Genomic DNA, 25302 nt, shown 5'->3' on the forward strand with positions numbered 1-25302 from the left:
TGTAGCAATAGATAACATTGATCACAACCCTAATTCTTGTACAGCTACTAAATCTTTTCATGGAGCATAAATCTCCATATTTCAACATACTGAGGTAGACTTACCTGTAAAGAGGTTTAGTTATGACTTTTTGAAAAAAGTAACTAACACTATTTTGGAATTACCATGATACTACACAACAATAGAGCCTACCAAAGACTATTTTAAGAATATCCTATACAAACAACCAGTTTCCACCAAAAACTGTGATGCTTTTAGTGACTCAAGAGAGTGATTGACAGCTACAGCTAAGGTTTTTTTTTTTTTTTTTTTTTGTTATTTTTTTTTTTTGTTATTTTACCTCCCCAAGGCCCAAAGGCCACTACAGATGAGGAGGCTACTTAATTGTGGCTATAACCCTCTCTCAACCCTATAACTCCGAAACACGAACCTTGACGAACAAGGCCGCTGCGCGGAGAAACAAGTTGAGCGCGGTACTACCAGGGACGTGGTGGGGATCGAACTCGGAACCTCTCGCTTATGAAGCGAGCGCACTACCACTACACCACTACCGCATCTTACAATCTTACATCTTACGTTTTACAAGAAAAATTAGAAGGAGAAGGCACAACTCTAATTTCTTGGGCAGCTGTTCATTCAAAGACAATTACAGATAAATAGAAATGAAACTATTTCTGTTTAGTTGCCAATCTTTAATGAATCAATCAACTTAATATCTATGGTAAGACAGACTTTTAATATAGTTAAAAAAGTTTTAGCAAAATTCAACGCAAATCAAGTTCCTATAATAATTGCTGACAGCCAGTGCAGTGAAGATAAAATTTTAATGATGATGGTTGGGTTACGCTTGGCCTTCTTAACTTTGGTTGGAGATTGGTTAGAAGGCAGTGGTTGGTGTAATGCTATAGCTAAAGCAGGTATAACAACTTCTGGACAAGCTAAATCAATGTTGACTGGTCAAAAAGTAAGACGTTCAAGTATGCAACACAAGTTTCGTTACCTGGCTTATATTCACAATTGACTGAAGCATTCCAAAAAATATCTATTACTACCTTTGACTTGTGGATTCATCAACAATAGGGTGTCCCAAAAACACACCTTTTTTGAAATTTCAATGTGCTCTCAACTGATCCCCATTCTATAGGTCCTAAATAGCTACCAAAATCTTTTTTTTAATTTTTTAATGACTAGAAGTGATAGATGTAAATTCTGAGTTTTACGGTTTTGTACACTTATGTGTATTTACTTAAAAACAGCGCTATCTAGTATTTCAATATGTTTTAATATGATGTAATAATCAGTACACAAATAATTCCCATAGGATATTATTAAAGAATAGGATCATTCCCTATGAACATTGTTAGAGATTGATATTTTTTGAAGGAAAAAATTTCTAAATGTAATTATTTGTGCACGAAGAAATTCTAATTTGTGCACGAAGAAATTATCGTGTAAACGGTTATAAAAGGTGTAACAGTAAACTTAGATAAAATATTATACGAGAGGGAATAACGACTTCATAGATTTTTGATGCAAGTGTAACATTTAGTATAAATTTAGTTAAAAAACTGATTATTTTGAAATTCATATAAAAATGGGTAGAACAGCTAAAAAAAAGAAGATGATAGGACAGAATAAGATAAAACGGAAAAATACAGAAAGGTTGAGGTATATTTACCTATTGAAGTACCCACTGAGGGAGTTACCTCAGAGACAGCTTCCATCTAATGGTGATATTCTTAGATACTATCAATTTATCCTTCCGCGAGTCACAAGTTAAATACAAACCCACTTCTACTAATGTTGGTTGCAAATTGAAATCGAAATCCAAGGATCTTGTTTGTGAAAATGGTGTTTGTACAGATCCTGATAGTTCTTGCTTGGTATCTAGGATTAAAAAAATTTGGGATAATGCTGGGTTTGGCAAGAAATTTGTGATTTGTGGGTACAATATAAAGACTAAAATCATTAAACTTAATTTAAAATACAAGAAATTGATTAAATTGTCTTCTCTAAACTGGAACAGCAGTCTTGATAAGCAATCAAAGTTAGAGAAAGATTTTCTCACAGAATCCTATCAGCTTTTTGACATCTCGATTAAGAATTTTAAAAAAGATATTCTTGCTGATAGATTGAGAACAGATGATGCCAAGCTGGAAGATATAAAGTAAGTTCATTAAATAACACTTTTTTTAGTAGTGAGATTTTTTTTCCAATTAAAAGTAACTTAAGTAATAGCATTTTATTTCCTTTAAAATATTTACGTTTAACTCTTCACATGGTTTGGTCATCTTCCAAGAAAAACTAGAACAATTAATAATTTATTTATAAATGGCTTAATAGATTTAAATATTTCTTAGTTTTTATGAAGACCAGAAGTTACATAGGAAAGGATATATGGAAACAAAAGTCGATGAAGACTACAGTAGAAGAGTACTGGATGCAAACAGGAGAAAGAACAAGCTAGATAAGTTGAGAGAGAAAGAATTAGAGAGACAGAAAAATTTAAAAGATATCAATGATGTTTTGTTGTCACATGACTCCATGACAGAAGAGATTCAATTCAGCAGTGAGGAAGAAAAGTCAAACGAGGACTGTGAAATCAGCGAGGAAGATGATTTCCTGGGTAACGGTCGGAAACGCAGGTATAGTATTATTTTAATAACATAGTTGTAATTTTCACAATCTAAAGCTGTTTTATTGAAAAGTATATAATTATAAATAGGTAGAAAAATATTATAAAATGATACCTAGGTACAATTCTGGAGATACGATAAATCTAGCAGTGAATGTTGAAAAGCTCATTGAATGTACTGCTGTTCCAGCAACAAAGTTCAATGTTGGTGTACGACCTCATCTGGCAATTTTAAGTGAAGTATTTAAAGCTGGAGGTATAGAAATTAATGATATACCGCTTTCAAGAAGCACACTTTATAGAAAAAAGTTCAAATATGTAGAACTTGAAGGAGACTCGGAGTGGATTTCAATATCTAATCATCTTAAAGGCCGACGGCTTATTCTTCATTTTGATACCAAACTGTTGGAACAAATTACCACTGGGCTTAACATTATCCAAAAAATTGAGCGACTTGCAGTCTCAGTGAGTTCCCCGGATGACGATACCATGGAAGACCATCTTTTAGGTGTTGTTCAATGTCCCTTTTCAAAGGGAGTTGACCAAGCAGAACAAGTGCACAATCTTTTAGAAAATTACGGATGTACAGAGCAGATCATTGGTATATGCTGTGATACAACTGCAAGCAATACAGGCGGAGTAAATGGAGCAGTCCAAATTCAGATATTTTGAAATTACCAATTTTGTGGATAATGTGTAGGAGACACATATATGAAGTACATGTATCTCACTATATGGCTGCCCTTACTGGTGAGAAAACTAAAGGTCCAAGAAGAGCTCTTTATGTCAAGCTAAAGAACAAGTGGCCTGAAATCTGTGAGAAAGTGAATGAAGTGAAAAATTTATGTAAATTGGACTGGCAAAGAGATGATCTTAAGATTGACTCTGTTCTTCGCACTGTTGCAGAGGAAGCTAAGACATTTTTGACTAATGCAACTACTGATATAGTGTTTTCAAGGAATGATTATGGTATAGTTTGTAAGCTTGCCTCCTTCTTCCTTGGAGTGGAAGTACAAGATTTTAAGTTCCATCAACCTGGCGCCTGCCATGAGGCAAGGTTTTTAGCAGATGCGATCTACATCCTGACTCTTTATATGACTAAAGATATCAGTAATATCTTGACAGAAAAAGAAGTGTTGCAGTTGAAGGATGCAAGTTTGTTCATTGCAATTCGCTATGTTCCATGGTTTTTAAAAAGTTTTTTAGGATTTCTGGCTCCCTACAATGATTTGAAAGCTATCCAGACAGCCTATGCATTGAGAAAAGTTAGTAAGAATATTGGAAATGCTTTGCTTCTCAGCATGGGACACTATACGTGGTACTTAACTCCGCAACTCTGTGTTTTGTCCTTTGGGGATAAAAAAGTTCCTTCTGAAACAAAGCTAAGAATGCTGTTAGCTCTGATTGAGTTTGAAGAGCCAAATGAATTTCAGCGTTGTAAACCATCAAATGTACAAATTGGAGAGACCACAGAGCTACCTGAGTTGATTTCCGAGCAAAGCTACCTTCTCTTCAAACATTTTAAAATATCAAGAGCAAGTATAAAAGAATGGCTTAATAATAGTCTTAATACTATAGATGTTTTTAACCATCCTCAGTTGCTAGATTTTATTGCATGGATCAAAAACATATCTGTTGTAAATGATGGTGCAGAAAGAAACATTAAGCTCATTAAAGATTTTGTTTCAGCTACTAGAGATAAAGATCACCTTCAAAATGTACTTTTTGTAGTTAAAAAGTCTAGAAAAAACTTGACTAAGACTATGACTAAAAAGGAGCTTGGGAACTGTTCAAAAAGTTGTATTTTTTGAGAAATGTTTCACCGCAATAAAATCTTAAATTTGCTAATAAATATTAGTTTTCATGTAATTTTTTTTGTATTTTCATATTTATAAATATAATCTATCAAGTTAAATAGTAGAAAACAATTGGAAATGATTTATACGCATCTAATTGTTTTGTTTTAATTTTCTAAAATGTGTTTTCTATTAATGTTATGCTAGCTTAACATTAAAACAGTAAAACTCAGATTTTAGATCTAACACTTCCTGTCAAAATAAAACCGTCAAATTTTTTTTAGTACTTATTTAGGTCACATAGAATGGGAATCAGTAGAGAGCTTTTTTTTTTTTTTTTTTGGGACACCCTAATCAACAAAGAACAGCATACATCCAATTTAATTATTTGTTTACTGCTATGGAGTTACAAGCAATAGTCCTGTTGCTTGTTAAGAGTTCCAGAATGGTAAATTTTAATTTGTTTGTGCCTTGATACAATTTGTATCAAGTTGCCTTGATACAAATTGTTCCTTGAATGTTTGCTTTAGATCATACACGCTACTCTAAATGGCTTCCAATACTTCTTGCTGACATAAAAATGCTCCCTCATAAACACTCTGAGGTTCATACCGAGTACTGCAATAATTTTTTCACATTTTAAAAGACAAGACTTTTTAATATAAGACTATAGATCAGGCCCGTGAACAAAACTTGACGCTATATTTTTGCTACATATCAAAAACGCAGTTGAAGTTGGTATCAAGTTATCTATATTCAAACAGTTGACACAAATATTGTTGCGATCTCAATTTCCGTTTTTAGATAATTAACTGGTATCAAGCAACTTTGAAGTAAGTATGAAGCAAATTTGAAGTTGGAAAACTTAAACTTCCAAATCAATATTACGCACAAACGATAGGTGAAAAAGCAGACGCTGCTTCATGATACTTTGCATTCACTGGCTATGATACCGTGTTTTTATTTGCAAGACGGGAAAAAAACTTGCATGGAATCTCTGGAAAAATGGAGATGAAAAAATACTTAAAGCATTTTGCAGGTGACCTATATTTATATAGTATAAAAATTTTAGATTTTTTAGTTGCTAACTTCTAAAATTATTTTCTTACGCTTTTTTATGTAAACTGAGTCAAGTATGTTGTTTTATTTTATTATTTACCTTGTCATCTCTAAATGCTAGAGTTTTTTTACCTGATGCAATGCTGCAGTTTGAGCACTATGTTATTTTATCTTATGATATGACAAGTTCCAATACTGACCTCGCCATATGCCGAAGAATGCTGTTCACTAAAAAGTTCACCTACAAAAGATGCACTCTTTCAGCATTTGAAAAGAGTGTTTCAAGGAAGATTCATATTTTTAAATACTTAAATGGACTTATTTAAAAAATTTGCAGATTAACATTATCTTTAAAAATTAAAATGAAATACATGCAGATTAACATTGTCTTTAAAATAGACATTATCATTAAAAAGGTCTTTTTGAATAAATTTCTTTCTGTTTATAATCACTACTGATTTTATTGAAACTGATATTGGTCAGATTAAAAGTCATTAGCTAAAACCTCACAACAAATAATGTTAAGAATAATAATCAAAATTCGTAATTTTAATTTATTTCTTCATTTTTGGCTTAAGTTATAGCATGATCGTAGTAAAAATTATAGTTTTAGATGAATTTTAAATTGAATTTTAAACTGGTATGGTGTTTTGTTGGTTTGTGGTAATTTGTTTAAACTTTTCTTTGTGGTTTTGGTAGTTGCAGAGTTTACAGTAACTAATTGGGTTTTCCAATTCCCGTAAATATTATGCATAGTTCTCCTAATTTATATAGTATCCAAATGATTCAACCATTTTTACAAATCGTAAATAAATAGCTCTTATAATTCAGAAATTGCTTGTCAGATTTATAATTAGTAGGGTGAATTCAACCCCCAATATTGCAAAACGGTATTTCTCTACTCCATCTCTTAAATCGGCTGTATCTTTTTAAAAACATCTCTAATAAACTTCTCAAGGGTTCGTACCGTAAAAAGATTTTTTTCAAATCGTGAGATAAATAGTTACACACACGCACACACACACACACACACACACACACACATACATACACAAACACACATTTATATATATATACATATGCACACTTATGCACACTTGCTTAGACATCCATGAACACCTATATATAGACATACACATCAATGGGGATGTACAAAACATATAAGTATACTCACACAACACAAGCACGCATATTATTATTAAAAAAAAATAACAATAATTAAATTAAATTATAGAACTAAATTTCGTGATAAAATAATAAAGGAACCGGAGACTTAAAGGAGAGTTTAAAACTAACTATGTTAAATAATTGCTGTAAAAAGAAAGCAAGAATAATTACATTACTTTACAGTACATGCAAATAAAAATAAAGCCAACTTATAAACATGTTCGAAAAACAGGTTTTAACAAGTTGAAACAATAAGTTTATTAATGTTTATAAAATGTATAGGCCCACCACAACAACATAATATTTAAAAAATGATATTTACATATAGTTATTATTATTCAGTATCATATGGGGAAAATCTTTGGTGCCAAACCAGATTTTACCCAATTGGGGTTGGAAAAAAATAATACAACGACACCTTTGCAGGTGTCGTTGACCCTATCTGAAGCTTCGAAATCATGCATCGAGTTAATAAAATATGATGCAAAAATGTTTGCGGAACGCAATGCAAATGCTAACGTTTAGGGTTATCCTGCACAGAGCTGTGCGAGTGTTCTCATCAGTTTTGGAATAAAATGAACAAACTTTATTTTTATTAACTTTTTACCAAAATTTAAATTTTTTGAAAAAAATAGTTCCATTTCTTTGAAATATATATAAATATATTTTTTTCATGCATTTTTTTACCATATTTTAATTAGTAAAGTAGTATGTATAATCAATAGTAATGTTATTTATTTGAAGTTATTTCTTCTTTAAATTCTGCTCTTAATGCAACCAATATATCATTTGTTTAGAAGATATATTATATATAAAATTTACAGTAAACTCAGTTGGGGTCGCCCAGGACCAAAAAAAATTTTTAGAATGGGGTCTTTTTTTATGAATTCTTTTAATTCATAGACAACATCCTCAAAGTTTCAGGCTGGTATCACAATTTGAACTATTTTACTAAATATTTACTCTTATTTCCCCCACTAGTAAAACATAGTTAAATACAAATAGCAGGGGCAAGAAGAAGATATAATTATTCTTATCAACAAGCCCCTTAAACCACTTAAAGTAAAATAAAATTTAGAAAAAGAATAATTTTAAATTAGTGAAATCATTGAATTTAAAGTTTTTTATTAATGGTTCATAAGATTTATTATAACTTTTATAATAGGATTATTTTTTTAACGGGTACCCGGGTACACGCCTGTTCGTTCAACAAGTAGCTGGTCAACTATTTTCACAAAATTTTCGACAACTCTATTCGCTTTAACCATTTAATACGCTTTTAAAACAAAAAAATTTTTATCGTCAGCGAGAAACTTGTGTAAAAACGTGCATTTTAAACTAAATTTATGACGTCAGTAATGCTAATGCATTGTAAAAAACGTTGCTATCAAAAAGAATTATTTTTGAGTTTTTTTTATGTGAACAGTTATTTAAATCTGTTTTAAATATTCCAAAGACAAATAATGGCAAATTATTTCGGAAGAAAAGTTTTGAGAGTCCATAACATTGAAAAAGATTTAGCTGAGGTATTTAACTAATCGACAAGTTGTGTAAATGTTGTTGTTTTTTGTTTATTTCGCCGTTTAATAACGTTTACAATTTAAAAGCTTAGAAATAAAAAACTAACGGGACAATTAGTAGACATTACTTTGTTTTATTACCGAGCCCCAATCTTACGTATTTACAATAACGGTATTATATATGAATATGCAAGGGAAGAACTGGGGATGTCAGTTTTTCGCAAACTGAGGTAAATCAAATTTAGTTTTTAAAGACGTTATGTTAATTCCATTTCTTATCACTAAACTAGACCATTAATTTTTATTTATTTGCTTCAAATTTAACACTGAAGGTAGTTTATAATTTGTAACTGTTAATAAAAAAATTTCAATATTTTCAAAAACTGACATTACCTGTTTTTCTCTTGCACCCTTCATATGTATACTTTGCATATTATTTATTGAAAATTAAAATGACTTAGCTTAACTTTATTAGCAATAGTTCTATTTTGATTCGCCAACTCAAATTGAAAATTAATAAGATAAATTAAGATATAACCTTAATATAATTATAATTTTATGATTATAATTCAAGATAAGTTAAAATTTAAAAATCCAAACAATCATAAGAACAAACCCTAATCTAATTAGCAACAGCAAATTTTTAAAACGGTTATTAAATATATCTAACTCTTATAGTTCAACTAGTTTATGGGTGGGCAGGTTGGTAAGGACACAATGATTACTTTAGGTGTATATATTTACACGACAAAAAAAAAGAAATTTTTGCCTTACGTTAAGGCCAATTATTAACAAAACTGCTGGTAGCAAGTACTGTGACAATAAAACCACATGTTGTAAAAATAGAACTATCCATTTAATACTCCTGATTTATCTTACCAGATAAATAAACGACATATATCTTGTTGAAAATTAGTATTAATTCAAGTTGGGGTTTGTGAGGAGACAAATGCAAAACGTTTGCTTGGGGTGCTAAGTATACTATTTTTATAATCCGTATGTTAATAACAAGATATATATGTAGCAGGGGCGAGAAGAAGACTAATATCGCCACAGCAATTCCAATAGAACTTTTTTTTCTACTTTTTATTTCATAGAAAATAAAGTTTTACAGCAATATCTATAAAAATTAATAGACATTCTATAGAAATTTTATAGAATTCTATAGAATTTCTATAGACCATATGTTTCAAAAGTTTATAGAAATTCTATAGAACTTTTTTTTCCGGGATGTTAAACAACAAAGACATAAATAAATTTGAAAAGTTACCAAGTGCATTTAACTTAAGCTTTTCTAAAATTAATATACTTTCCATTTAATTAATAGATAAATCATAAGGATATTTTGCAATTTCAGAAATAGTTTTGTGGTAGATCATTTTTTAGTAATAACTGGCCTTAAACTCATTTAACATTGTAAGAGTTTTAAGTTCAGTTGTGAGTAATTTAGGTTTTTTGGTCTTGAAAGTGTTTGCGTAGGCCTTTACCTTAAAACTCTTGGCCTTGTCCTTGGTCTTAAAACTTTTGGCCTTGGTCTTGCATTGTAATATGTGGCCTTGGCCTTGCTACTTTTGGCCTTGTTAACAAATCTGCCTATGAGTATTGAAATAACGACGAAAATTGCAAAATAATTTTTTTTTTTTTATAACCTGATATAGGGTAGATTAGGTTAATATGAGCATAGTAAAAGATTTTTGAGATGTAAGTTGACGTTAAAGTTGCTTTGTATTTTTTTGAATCGACATTATGTGGTGATAACAGAAATCAGTATATTTATACGCAGAAATCAGTAGATTTATACGCAGTAAGTCTAATTAAAACGCTATTCACTTTGTTGCTTTGTTAAAACATCATCACGCATGAATAATTTTCTTGCGCGAAATTTTGATGCTAAAATAAGGAAATTAAATTTTTATAAAAAAAAATATGCTAGCTAGAAATCTGTTCCATTTTTGCTTGAAAAACAATGCATAGAAAAACTTTATTTTGACTTTATTTAAAGATACTATTTTTGTATAACATGAGCATGCTCAAATTACCCAGTGTTGTTCATTGAAATCACCTAGTTTAAAGTCCTAAAATTGCCATGGTTTTAAGTGCTAAAATTATCAAGTGGTCTCTGCTATTTTAGCACTTGTGCTACTTTTTTAAAACCTCTGTGTTTTTAAGAGAAAAATTCGGGTGCCCAAATATTTAAGTTGATCCTGATTAGTGATCCCTAAAAATTGTTTGTTCGCAAAAGGTATGGATCCAACATAATTATTTTTAAAAATATTCCAATTTTTGCTTAAGGTACTCATAAAACCCTAACCTACCTTAAATATGATTTCATTTATTTTTGTACAATAAATTAAATATAAACGCGATAGTTATAATTTACATATGCAAATTTAAATAATCAAATAACTTAAATGTCTTTTGTACAACAGTGCAGCTAAGCAAACTTAACTAAATAACTAAATTGAGTCTACTCAATCTATATACGAATAAATTTATATATGTCAAATCTACCGCCTAGCGGTTAAATCTCCCCAGGACAAAAAGTTCTATAGAATTTCTATAAACTTTTGGAACATATGGTCTATAGAAATTCTATAGAGTTCTATAAAATTTCTATAGAATGTCTATTAATTTCTATAGAAATTGCTATAAAACTTTATTTTCTATAAAATAAAAAGTAGAAAAAAAAGTTCAATTCTTATTTCTATAGAAATTAACAGAGATTCTATAGAAATTTTATAGAATTCTATAGAAATTCTATAGAACTTTTTGTCCTTGGTCTTGATTAATGTTAATGACTAAAAGCTAGTTTATATTTTTTGACAAGGTCGTATGTTAAAGAAGAAGGAGCCCTACACCAGGGGGCCCAGTGTCTTCGGCCCTGCTATTTATATTTATATGCTGGCATTTTTGTTTGCTTGTTTTTTAAAGAAAATTCTAGATATAAAGGACTTTTTTAGAAATTGACGATTCTGCTCATTCAAAAAAGTTCTGTAGAATTTCTATCAACTTTTGAAACATATGGCCTATAGAAATTCTATAGAATCTCTGTTAGTTTCTTCAGAAATTCCTATAGAACTTTTTTTCTATAAAAAAAAGTTTTATAGTAATTTTGTGTTGAAATTAATAGACATTCTATAGAATTTCTATATGTTTCAAAAGTTTATAAAAGTTCTAAAGAATTTTTTTTCCGGGGGCGTCTCCACTTCGAAAGCCGTGTCGTCGGCTATGAATAGTAATGAAGTATAATATATAATAGTTCTGGAGGAAGAATGAAGCCGAAAATGGTTTAAAATTGTGATTCAGCCTTTGTAATATAATTATTCCAGCATCAAGTCAAAATGGCGCCTGTGTGGTGAAAAAGGAAAGCTGTAATTGGTATTTCTAACTGTAAAATGTAGTTTGTATGGTTTGAAAGCTGTAATTGAAGTGGATTACTCTTTTGAAAGTTGAGTGGATAAGTTTTTAACAGCTATTCAAACTACCAAAAAGTAATCACAACAAAAGTTACTAGGTAAAAAATCTAGGTAAAGTTTTTTGTATACCTCGATAGTAGAAATAAGTACCAAATTTTAGACGATCTCTGCCGCATATATTTTCAGCTTCATTAACTAAAATAAATGAGTATTATGAAATTCAAAATGATTTTTATTCTAGTGACAGACAAAATATTTGTATACGAGGTTAGTTATGTCAGGACCGGTAAGAAGTTTAAATAAAAAATTCACTTATTTTTCATTTAATATAATAAAACAAATTTTTTTTTATGTAAACAATTTTTTAGATAAAAAAACAGCTATATTTTTAGAAGAGTACAGTGTGTAAATATATACATATTGCAATAACTGGCGCCTGGGAACAAAAATAAATTAAAGTTTGTCACTCTCCAACCCCAAATGTGAGAACAATGAGCTTATGAATTACTGTAAATTTTACATGGTCATATATTTTGAACACAAAAAGATTTTTGAATATAATTAAAAATCTGTTAATGAGTTTAAGTTTAGTATAAGAAAAAATATATTTGATCTGATTTCCCTCACTATTTTTCCAATCTAAAACATTTAAAAGTTATGCTGAAGCCCATAAAGATTGGTAATAGTTACAAAAAAGAAGTGGAAGATGGCATTAAGCACCAATAATTTTTAAGTTTGTGTTATTACTGTGGTTTAGAGCAATTGTCACACTTCAACTCCACGACTTTAACATCAACTAATTCAGTTATTGCAATACATTTTACATGATATTAAATGTCACAGGTATCGCAGCACACCTATTAATTAGCCTTTTCTCCATGGAAACCACACTTAAGACAAACAAATGGTGACATCGTCGTCATCACTATCATATTTATTTGTACCCAATCTTCTTTCTTAGATGTATTTTTTTCTTAACCTTTTTCTTTTTTTTTTGAAGCTTCTTCTCTTGTTCCTTTAAAACGTGCTTTTGACGTTAAAATTTCACCATAACGATACCTCAAAACACGAGAAGATCTTTCAAGATAAGAATTTTCTGCAGATTAAGACTGAAGTTGTTTCAGACAAAAATATTTGATTGAGGAGCCTTCTGAGAAGGGCACGCAAATGGATGCTGACGAAGCAGATGATTTTAATGGTTAGAAGGAAGCATTGTTAACACAAGTATTTTAAAGGTTGCCATTGAATAGGATCTTGCTAGATGAATAGTGGAGAATTTGGGTTTTGTTGCTGGTGCAATTGGTAACTAAAAATACTGATTAAATAAGTGGTTGTCAATGACATCCTTATTTTGAGAAAGAATTTTAGTTTCTTTAAAACTAAAAAGGTAGAAATATATTTTGAAACCGTTTCAAAAAATGTGGGATCTCCACTTTAAGCTCTCTTACAACTAGTAGTATAATCAGCTTCATTAGGGCTACCCTTTTCCCAGTAGATATACAAAAATTTTTCTTTGAGAATTACTAATGGTTGCAATACCTTCTTGCTAGCAGAGCAAGTACAATTTACAGTAGTTTGCTCACAGCCTGAACCACCAATAGTCTGCAACGCTTTTTTAGCACCTTTTTTTGCTAACATAACTTGCGTCTTAGGGTTTGTGATAAATCCTGATTCATCAGACTGAAATATTCGACTAAGGAGGTATAAAAACTCCTGCATCTTTTAAAGTTTTTTCAACTAAATTAAACCAGATTCTAAAGGTCCATGGATTTTCAGCATTACATCTTAAATTGCTTGAGTTTTTTTCTTGGTGTTAATTCCCTGCGGAAAAGTGTTTTAGGTTAACCTCAAATCAATATAGTCTCTCTTGCCAGGAGTACGGCAAGGTTCATTCTATCGCCTCATCTATATAACATTTATATTGAAAGCATCCTAAATGGAATAGTTTCAGTATGCAAATTAGGATTGATAATAAATGGCATCTATTTTGACACCATTGCATAAGCAGATAATGTAGTTTTGCTAAGTCCTACAATCTCTGGTCTGCAAGAATCGTTTAACTTATTTCTAGTGATTACTGCATGTAAACATATGGAGTAGCAACCTTAATCAAACTAAATATTGAGAAAAAAAAATTTCTAATTTCTGGAACAAGCTTTATTTCAAACAACGTTATTCAAATTAAAGGAACTTCAATATATCTTCAAAATAAATAAAAACATCTGGGTTTCCGATGGGATAGTGATACTAGCAAGAATAAGTTTGCAACACTTCAAAAAGCATACTTAAATGAGCGTATAACTCAGTTTCAATTGGTTGCAATATCTCTAATTTCATTGGAAGTGGTTTTTGCCAGCCGTCAATAATATTTTATTTATATAACTCCTTAACAATTCCAAACCTTATGTATAGTCTTGAGGTACGCAAATATAACACTATTTTCCGTGGCAACATAGACGCTGTTAGAAGGGCAGTTTTAAAATCATTTTTTTGTATCTGGAAATATGCAATGATCATGCGATTTTTCCTTTGCTATATATGTCTTTTTTCTGTATCGACGATCCATGATTTTGCCAAGATTATCGCAAATCTCTTTTGCATAAAGACTGCTTTGTTAACTAATTGATACCTGTTCTCAGTTGAAAATAATTTTAAAGCGTCTAATTTGATATTGCATTGTTGAATGTTCAATCCTTTTGTTCGGAGGTGTTTATGTGTATCATTAATGCATCGAAGGAGAATTACCGAGAACTACGAACAACCCGAGAAAGGTCAAAAACAAAAATGATTGCAATCCAACCAACAGTAACCCCACATCTGTTTTCCTCTTTACAAGTAATTTTTTTTCACAACCCAACATCTCTCCTTGTACTCCATAGTGTTTCCATAATGCGCTTTACAATTGACGTGAGACAGAAGTCAAAACATCCAAGCATATGTCGAAGAAAATAAAAATGTGAAATTGATTCATAGTTCCAAAAACGTGTAACAGAATAATATATATATATATATATATATATATATATATATATATATATATATATATATATATATATATATATATATATATATAAATATATATATATGTATATATATATATATATGTATACATATATATATATATATATATATATATATATATATATATATATATATATATACATATATATATATATATATATATATATATATATATATATATATATATATATATATATATATATATATATATATATATATATATATATATATATATATATATATATATTGTTATAATCAGTCAGGGACTCAAGAAGGTTTTTTTTTGCGCTCTAGCTTTTGCGGAAGAAAGACATATTATTTAATAGCGAAAAGTTTTTACATAAAAAAAAAATGGATATTACAATGAAAAACATCGAAAAAATGATTTCTAGTAAGCTTGAAGAACATAAAAAAAGTATTCTCAAAGAAACGGAACGCTTATTAAAAGACCAGGAAAAATCATTTACCTCAATAATAAGTGCAAATCTCAAAATTATCACAGATAGATTAGACATGCACATAGAATGACATTAATAACAACAAATGTAAAATATAGAAAAAGACCTACGTGACATTAAAGACAGCCTAAATTTTCAAGAAAACAACATCTCGGAAAAAATATCACAAATAAAGAAATACTACGACAAAGAAATCAATTCATTATATAAAAAATCCATAGATCTAGAAAATCGATCGAGAAGAAACAACTTAAGAATAGATGGAATACAAGAAACACTAGGCGAAAGTTGGGAAGACTGCGAAAAAGCTGTTAAAGAAATTTTCAAAACAAAACTGAAAATACAAAGCGAAGTAGTGGTTGAACGAGCTCATCGTATTGGACAATTTAAAGACAACAAACCAAGAACATTAGTTATAAAACTTTTAAACTTCCAAGACAAAAACAAAATTCTCAATGCTGTAAAGTATCTTAAAGGAACTGGCCTATACATAAATGAAGACTTCGCTCAAGAAACAATATATCATCGAAGAAAGCTCTGGGAAGAAGTTAAAAAACTCAGAAGCGAAGGTAAATACGCCATTTTAAAATACGATAAAATATTTACACGAGATTTTAAAAAATAGCGCAACACACTTTTGTTTTACTTAGTAAACGCGTTCTAAATTTTACATTCTAAAATAATGGCAATAAAAAATAAAACAATAGATTTTGAAACGATGCGCTTTAATGTCTTTGAAACCGCGAATAATATTCTCAATGACGCTGATACGCAAATTTTTCAAACGTATAATTTTAACTCTCGATATTTTGAAACAGAAACTTTCAAAACTGAACTTGAAGCTTATAAAAATAATTTTACGATAATTCACATAAATATAAGAAGCATAAATAAAAATTTTGACAAACTTAGACATTTCCTAATTGATTGCAATTATTCATTCAGTATGATTTGCCTAACAGAAACTTGGTGTTCTGATGAATCAATCCAAAACAACTCTTTCAAATTCCAAATTATAAATTATTATCTTCTGAAAGGAAAGCATACAAAAAAGGAGGAGGGATTGCAACTTATGTTCGGAATGATCAAGTGATAAAAGTGAGAAAAGATCACTCCATTTCTAACCCCGATAGTGAGGTCTTTACAATAGAGATAATCAACTCCAAATTTAAAAATATTATAGTCTCTACCTGTTATAGGCCACCTGAAGGTAATATTAAAAAATGTTCTAATTATCTAGAAGAAATTTTTCTTAAAATCAATAAAGAGCAAAAAAAGTTGTTCTGTATCGGGGACTTAAACATAGATTGTTTAAAATACAAAGATCACTAAATTATTTTTTGATAACATGTTTCAACATTGTATTTTACCAATTATTAATAAATCCACACGGGTAATCTCGAATACTATTTCTGCTATAGATAACATACTAACAAACTCATTTCTAGATACCTCCTTAAAAGCAGGAATAATAAAAATTGATATAACAGATCATTTTCCAGTTTACTTTACAATAAAACATGATACAAAAATAAATAATGACTCGAAAAAAAAAATTTATAAAAGAAAAATAAATAAAAATTCTATTAAATGTTTTAAAGACGCACTATCGGCAGTAGATTGGGTTAAAGTGTATCAAGAATGTAACCTTGGGAACACAAACTCTGCATATAATACTTTCACATATATTTTTCTAAAACACTATAATAATCATTTTCCAATCAAAGAAAAAGAAATAAAAGTAAAACATTTAAGCTGTCCATGGATCACCAGCGGAATCAAAAAATCTTCAAAAACTAAACAAAGACTATATGTTAAATATTTGAAAAACAGAAATGAAGAAAACCTATCTACTTATAAACAATATAAAAATCTTTTCGAAAAAATCAGAAAACATTCTAAAAAAGTTTATTATTCTAAATTACTTCAAAAAACAAATGGAGATACCAAAAAAACATGGAACATCATGAAAGAAATAATCGGAAAAAAGTATATAAAAACAAACAGCTTACCAGATAGAATTATTATAAATGAAATAGAACACAACGATCAGAACTCTATTGCCGAACAATTCAACAATTTCTTTGCAAATATTGGCCCTAACATGGCGTCTAAAATTCAAACCGCAAATAACTCCTTTGAAAATTATTTTACTGATCTAAATAGCGAACTAACTTTCAACGGATTAAGATATGAAGAACTCGAAAATGCAAAAAACTCTTTAAAAATCAACAAAGCACCAGGAATTGATGAAATTTGTAGCAATATTGTAATGAGTATCTTTCCGATAATAAAGAAACCCCTCTTCGAAATATTTAAATCTTCAATTACAACAGGAACCGTTCCAGAGAAATTGAAAATTGCTAAAATTGTACCAATATATAAAACTGGAGAACCATACTTACTAAACAATTATAGACCAATCTCAATTCTTCCTGTATTCTCAAAACTCCTCGAACGAATAATTTATAATAAATTATACCAATATATAACAAACAACAATATCTTAAATACAAAACAATTCGGCTTTCAAAAGCAACATGCAACCGAACATGCAATCGTAGATCTTGTAAATAGCATCAACTATTCATTTGTTAATAAAGAATTTGTTTTAGGAATCTTTATAGATTTATCGAAAGCATTCGATACTGTTGATCATGCTATCCTGCTAAAAAAATTGGAAAAATATGGCGTAAAAAATGTTGCATTACTCTGGTTTAAAAATTTTTTGCTAAACAGACAGCAATGTGTTAATACTGATGAAAATATCTGTTCAAAATTGCTTAAGATTAAATGTGGCGTTCCCCAAGGTTCCATTCTAGCTCCCTTATTGTTCTTAATATACATCAACGATCTTCCAAAAGTCTTAAACAAACTTGATGTAATAATGTTTGCAGATGATACTAATTTATTTTATTCATCTCAGTCTATTGAAGAACTCTTTGAAACAACGAATATCGAACTTGAAAAACTTAATATCTGGCTAAAATCTAATAAATTATCTTTAAACACAGAAAAAACCAATTACATTTTATTCCATCCCAACCAAAAAAGAAAAAAAATACCTAATATATTACCATTGCTAAAAATAGAAAACAAAAATATTGAAAGAACCTCAATAACAAAATTTCTAGGTTTACTAATTGACGAAAATATTTCATGGAAAGCACACATTGACTATTTAAATTCAAAAATAACCAAAAACATTGGCGTGCTATACAAAGCTAGACCAATGTTATCCCAAGAAAATCTAAAACATCTTTATTTCTCATTTATACAGACCTATTATACATATGGTAATATAGCATGGGCAAGTACCAATAAATCCAATTTGAAATCACTTTATCGACGTCAAAAACATGCCGTTAGAATTGTCTATAAAAAAGACAAATTCACTCATGCTGAACCTTTGTTAAAACTCCTTAATGCACTAAACGTCTATAGAATAAACATTTATCAAAACTTATTGTTTATGCTGAAATATAAACTCGGGCTTGTCCCATCACATTTCTCAAATGATTTCTTTAAAAGCAATAGAAATAGATATGACACTCGAGAAGTAGGAAACTTTAATATACCGTTTAGAAAAACAAAACTATCGCGTTTCACAATTTCATATCGCGGTCCCTATCTCTATAATAAACTGATATCCAGAAATGCCATAATTACAAAATTAGATAACCAAAATTGTTTGAAAATCTTACTAAAAAAATTCGTTTTAAATATAAACAATTATATGAACTTACACTAAACTAATACTGAAACTAGAGCCAAAATTAACGTTGAAGCGAAAATCCCAAAAAACTTCAATAACAAATATTAATATAAAAAATATATAAATCAAAAATAATTTTATTTATGCCTAATCATATATTTATGTGTTCAAAATCTAGCATTTATCAATTATTTTTTATCTTACATTTTATTATATGTGAATCCAATATAAAATGAACTACCATTATATTTTGTGAAACTAGAAACATGTAAAAACAAAAATACAAAAAATATTACTAGTACAAGCGGTTTCTTGATGACAAGACCATCTGGTCTTCTGTAAGTTTCCCGCGTTCTTTTAATAATAATGATACCCTGCAGTTATATTCTTTGTATTCTATAAAGTTGTGAGATTTTATTTTTTCTCTTACCATCATATATTTTATAAAAATTGTAAATTTGTATCAGTTATATAGATAGAATCACAATATTGTAAAGATAAAAGAACAAAAAAAAAAAAAAAATAAAAAAAAATAAAAAAAAAAAAAAAAGGTAAAGATGATGCGTTTATCATCACAACCTTTTCATGGAGCCCTTTAGTCACTCATTAATAAAAAAAAAAAAAAAAGACACTTTAATTTTTAAAGTAAAATAAAAATTCAATAAAGTAAAACTCATTTTTTGTTAGTGTAAAAAATTGAAAACAAAAAAATATCAAAACACTTAAGAAAAGAAAAAAAAATGTAAAAAATACTGTAAACTTTGATAAATATGTCAGGAATTAAGGAGATGCATTTTAGTTTGTCGTTTAAACGATGAAATGCTTTTTAGGTCTTTAATTTTTTTTTTTTGGAAATGATTCTATATTGATGGACCACGGTTTGTAATTAAAAAACTTGACTGCTGTCGGAAGGTTATCAGCTAGCCATTTATATTGGGTCATATGCTCGGCAGCTTATTGCTTATGGGTTATACTAATCCAAGAGCATCGATCCAAGATTATTTAAAAAATATATACTGTATATAAAATATTGTCGTAATGAGTTGACATTTAAAGGTTTAAAATATATATTCTTTGATAATCAACTTTCGGATTTTTTTTTTTTTTACAAAATTACCGAATTTTTTTTTTTAAATCTTTTTTATACTTTTACTCGTAAGTTATGTTCTATTCTCTTTTTTGACTTATTTAAGTTTTTACTTTGTGTTCACATTTTCCTTTAAAAAAAAGGACATGCACAATTTCGCAGTTGTTACAGTTGAAAATATAAACTGAAGATTTTGTGTTATAATAACTAGTTTGGTGCTTTTTAAAACAAAATGTCAAGAACTGTGTTTTAGTATTCGGGTAGGGATGCGAAACAGATAAGTTTTAGAATTTTTAAAAATTAATTTACCGCTTCTAAAATAGTGCCGCCTGGGCGGCCCGTATTGACTGCCCCACTCTTATACGTCACTGCTTGTTTTGCCTGTAATAGTAACGACTCTGTGGTTTGTGATTAACATTTTTTTATTAGTAGTTATTTTGTGTTTACACGGTTTTTTAATGTGAATATTTGAGGTTTTTAGTTTAATATAAATCATTGAATGATTTTGTGAGAAGGGGTCGTCCATAAAGGACGTCATTCAGAATTTAATTACTAACCAGAAGTAGAAGTTTATTAGCTCTCTTCCGCAGAAATTTTCATTGAACATAAGGCGCTATCTTACTTTTAAAGTCTCTGCGCACTAGAGCCAACATTCTCCTACTTCTTGCCATTAGTTAAACTTAAAGTGTCGTCCTTTATGGATGACCCCGAAGGAAGGTTAAATAGAAGTTTGTTTATACGCGAGATATATCATAAATTTCTTGTTGTGTTTCTTGCAAGAAAACTACACTGGGTGGTAAAAAGAAAATATAATAATAATCTCAACATTAATTAATCCAGTTCTAACCTATGTATTTATTAATAGTTGTTTAAATAAGCACAATATAAAAAAATAACTAAAAACTCGAAATCAGTAAATATTGTTTACCAATTTTTTTGAACTTTTATCTTTTATTTGCAATGCTATGACGTTTTGAAACAACACCATTTTATAAGCCGAATGTGATTTAACTTTATATGTGATAATAACGCGGTATTATATTGAAAATTATTCTAACTTTAAAAGAGTATTCGGCCGAATTTTTGGCAACACTTAATTATTTTGAGGGTTCCGACCTCCAGGGGTGGTACCAGCATTTTTTGGTCTTCAAGATAATTAACTTTTAGACATGGAGCAAACTCCAAACATTTATATGTTTATATTTATGTCAAATAAGGATGCTTTGCAAAAAATTGCGGTGATTAGAGCCTAGGAACAAAAAAGCCCCAAAATATTATAGCCCCCCCCCTGCCCTACACGTGAGAGCAACAAGCTGATGAAATATTTTTTGTATTATTTCAACTAGACTTATATTCACCAAAAAATTTTAAGTTTCATTGTAAAATATTTTAGCGTTCAAAAAATATGATTATATAAAGTTGAATCCCCCTCAATTTGAGGAAGTTGCAAATTTTATTTGGTCATAATTTTTAACGTAGAGAAATTATACTATGAAACTTAAAATTTCTCGATTGATATAAGTCTATTTGAAAATAGTACAAAAAATATTTCATCAGCTTGTTGCTCTCACGTTTGGAGCAGGCGGGAGGGGGGAGCAAAAGTTAGGGCTTTTTTTGTTTCCAGGCTCTAATCATCGCTTTTTTTTGCAAAGCATCCCTATTTGACATAGGTATAAACATATAAGTATTTGGAGCTTGCTTCATGTCTGGAAGTTAGATATCTTAAAAACCAAAAAATGCTGCCGCCACCCCTGTCGACCTGCATCGTTGTAGTGCATAAGTCAACTATGCGGCCGTGGCGCAGTGGTTAGAGCGCTTGCTTTAAAAGCAGGAGATCCAGGTTCGAAACGGGCTTTGGACATATTTTCGCGTCACGGTAAGGAAGGAGGCGTGAACTTCCTGGTTAAATGCACTTCCGCGGTGCTGTGACAAGACCGTTAGGTCTTCTTGGGGCACCTAAATAAAAAAAAAAAAAAAAAAAACTACACTGTGGGCATTTATGAATAGGTCGTGTCACAGCACGCATTATTTGTTGGCTGTGTGTTGACAACAATTATTTTAACTACAATTATGCATAAAAGTTTCATACTCTTCAAGCCATTCAGAAAAATTCAAAAATAATAAGCTCAGTATATCTTACTCTTTTGAGGTATTTTAGAAATGCTATAGATTTAGCACAAAGAACTTTATTATTAACCTATTAAAAATGATATTTTCACGACAACCTGAGCTTAAAGCATGATTTAAATTTAATGGGAAAGACGATTAAACGGTTGTTTTTTTATTAATTCGCATAATATTCGTGACATCTCTAGCAAAAATCAAAGCTATTTTATACCGACAATAAAAAAAATAAAAATAAAAAAACGAGTTTCACTGGACAAAAAACAACAAAAATTCACTGAAATAATTTTTATAAAAACAATAAATAAAATTCTTATAAAAATAAGCCACTTAGTTTTAACCATTAGTAATTGTAAATAGTCGACAGAATGTTTACAAAAACTCGGTAGTTAAATAGAATCACTATATTTTAAAAGCATGTGTTGTTCTTCTTTTTACGCTTCGAATCGTAACACAACATTTGATTGAAAAGATAACTTAAGCAATTTTTAAAAAATCAAAAAAAAAATTTACCGCCTTGCAAATAAAAGACAGTAGACACAAAGTTTTTAAATTTCCTAGAAGAAAATGAAAAATTAAAAAAAGAAACCGAGAAACTAAAAAATCGGTAGAGTTTGTTAGTGAGAAATTCGATACAATTCTTGAAGAGCTATCCAAAATAAAAACAAAGCCGAACTCAACATGGCTAAACAAGACGAAAAAAGAAAAAAAAAGAAAGAAAAGATAGCTGGAGGAATCTGTAATAAGGATAAAAGTAACGGTTTTGTGACTAATTAAGGGAAATTCAATAAATATACATGAAAAATTGAATATCGAATCTGATAGTTTTAACGAATATGAAGAGACTTAAATGGCAATACTAATTGAAAAAATAGCAATATCATATTAAAAGTTAATGAACTTAACTTAGAAGTGAAGCAATGTTTAGTCTAGCTGCAGAATGAAAACAATAATTTAAAGAAAATAGTATCTAAGCACAATGAAATGGTAAGTGAATTAATCTCAAATTTATCAAATAATAATCAAATATTTAATAACGACGGCGCTTCTTTAAATTTTGATCTGATACTAATAAAAAAAACTAGAAGAAGTCTATTTTTTAAGAAAAGAGAACAACATCAAGTCTGATATTACTTAATCACTCACGAATGGTTCACTGAACCATGACGAAACCAAATTTGCTTACAAGGTTACAAAAAAAAATTTTTGAAATAATTGCTCTTACAGGAAACGAAAATCAGATAATTCATTTTTGCTACATAATAGTTAATGTAATAATAAAGAAAACATAATTGATACCATTAACTTATGCTCGGAGAATGCTATTATCAGTCCACAATCAGGAAGTTCTAAAGATTCATATATAAAAAGTAAGAAATTACCAAGCACAAACAATCCTTTAAGTCAACAATTAAAAAATCTTGCAAATTACAACAAAAATCCATCAATTAGTGATAATCAATCAGAGAATAATAAATAAAATAGTAAAACAATAAAATCTTCTACGAAATAATAACACTCTAGATCAGCCCTTTCGTTTTGTCGTCCGAGGTAACAGAGTTCGTTGCTTCAACCACCCAAAAAGTCCCAAAGCTAAAAAAACCATTCACACTGATTGGCATCAATCCATTGCAGCAACAAAATATCATTGCTCCTAATAATACCACATCAAACCCGAATCAGTTAGACCTTCATTCTGTTAAAAGTCAACATCCAACTAAAATAATAATCGGTCACATAAACATTAATTCAATCAGAAATAAAATTGAACTTTTAAAAGAAATATCTCAAGGCAAAATTGATATACTAATTGTATCTTAAACTAAAATCGACCACTCCTTCCCTCAACACAATTCCTCATTGAAAGTTATACAAAACCGTATAGATTAGATCGATAAAAACTCGGAGGTGGAATAATGCTATATGTTAGAGAAGATATACCCTCTAAGACACTAACCTTCTAAGACACTAACAAAAACTAATGATGATAGTAATTATGAATGCTTTGTAGAAATAAATTTAAGAAACAGAAAATGGTTGATTGCCTGCTGCTATAATCCTAAAACCTCGTCAATCAATCAGTTTTTTATAAATCTCGGAAAAAATCTTGATTATTTTTCAGGAAAATATGAATATTTAATAGTCTTGAGCGATTTTAATGCTGACATGAAAAATAAATTTATGGAAGAGTTTTGTATTATGTATAAACTAAAATCTCTTATCAAAGTACAAACTTGTTTTAAAAATATACATAGACCATAAGTAATTGACCTCATCCTAACAAATACTCCAAATATTTCTGTCAATCGAATGCAATTGAAATAAGTTTATCCGACTTTCATAAACTCGTAATCTCGGTCTTGAGATGTAACTTTCCTAAGCAAAAATGAAGAATAATTACATACAGGTGCTTCAAAAACTATAATAACGAAAATTTTTAAAATGAGCTAATAAAGGAAATAAATAAAATGTGCAAAACCTGGATTTTTTTTGGATTTTAAGATACCGTAATGGTCACTTTAAATAAGCATGCACCACAAACAAAAAGGTATGTACGAAAAAACCAAGCATCATTTATGACCAAAGAATTGAACAAAGCTATAATGAATTGGTCCAGGCTAATAAAACATTATCGTTTGAATAAAACGGAGTCAAGTAAAAAAGCATACAACCATCAAAGAAAAAACTGTGTAGGGCACCTAAGAAATACTAAAGAGTTATTTTTTGAAAATCTTCAAACTAAAAATGTTGCCGATAATAAAACCTTTTGAAAAAAAGTGATACCATGTTTTAAGGAGAGCTCACATCTTAATAAAAAAATTGATTTAGTGGAAAATGATTCTATAATATCAGATGATAAACTTGTGGCCGACATTTTTAACGCATATTATAAAGACACTATGTTGCAGTTGTGCATCAAACCGATACCTGAAACTAAAGAAACACTTATCCATGACCCCATAGAAAATTCAATCTTTAAATACAAATCGCATCCAAGTATAATTGCGATTAAGAATTTATAAGAAATTCCCTTTTCTTTCTAATATAAAACCGTCAAAAAGGTATCTATCCGTATTTATCAACTAAATAAACCTAAAGCAAAACAAAAGGGCGATATACCAACTAGAATAATCAAAAATAACATTATTTTTTCTGATTCTGTATGTAAAGACTATAACAAGGCTATTTCAAACAACGTTTTTCCGGACCTATTAAAGAACGCTGATTTTACTCCAATACACAAAAAAGGCTCCACAGCAGATAAACGCAACTACAGGCCAATCGCATTCTATTCAACCTACCT

The 25302-nt window shown here is 29.5% G+C and overlaps 2 protein-coding genes across 3 annotated transcripts in view; both read left to right on the top strand.

Annotated features, from left to right (window-relative positions):
* The first annotated feature begins 1727 nt into the window (after positions 1–1727).
* Positions 1728–3307, top strand: LOC136081144 (uncharacterized). Its single transcript, XM_065798437.1, has 3 exons — positions 1728–2167; positions 2361–2645; positions 2755–3307. The coding sequence occupies exons 1-3, from the start codon at positions 1728–1730 to the stop codon at positions 3305–3307; spliced, it is 1278 nt and encodes a 425-aa protein (XP_065654509.1).
* Positions 3308–8003: 4696 nt separating this feature from the next.
* Positions 8004–25302, top strand: part of LOC124814246 (uncharacterized) — a 37672-nt gene continuing 20373 nt past the window's right edge. Inside the window, exon 1 of one of the 2 annotated variants that reach the window (XM_065799055.1) lies at positions 8004–8183. In XM_065799055.1, the coding sequence (XP_065655127.1) occupies positions 8121–8183 (63 nt within the window). In that variant the 5' untranslated portion in view covers positions 8004–8120. The remainder of the gene's footprint in view (positions 8184–25302) is intronic. The other variant, XM_065799056.1, reaches the window with a different exon arrangement.

Source organism: Hydra vulgaris, chromosome 06 (assembly GCF_038396675.1).
Source record: "Hydra vulgaris chromosome 06, alternate assembly HydraT2T_AEP".
Lineage (NCBI taxonomy): Eukaryota > Metazoa > Cnidaria > Hydrozoa > Anthoathecata > Hydridae > Hydra > Hydra vulgaris.

Bases quoted from the DNA above. Each gene is read 5' to 3' on its own strand.
- LOC136081144 (XM_065798437.1), top strand. From the start codon at position 1,728: ATGGTGATATTCTTAGATACTATCAATTTATCCTTCCGCGAGTCACAA. The intron at 2,168-2,360 runs GTAAGTTCATTA...AATATTTCTTAG, and splicing joins GCCAAGCTGGAAGATATAAA to TTTTTATGAAGACCAGAAGT. The intron at 2,646-2,754 runs GTATAGTATTAT...AATGATACCTAG, and splicing joins GGTAACGGTCGGAAACGCAG to GTACAATTCTGGAGATACGA.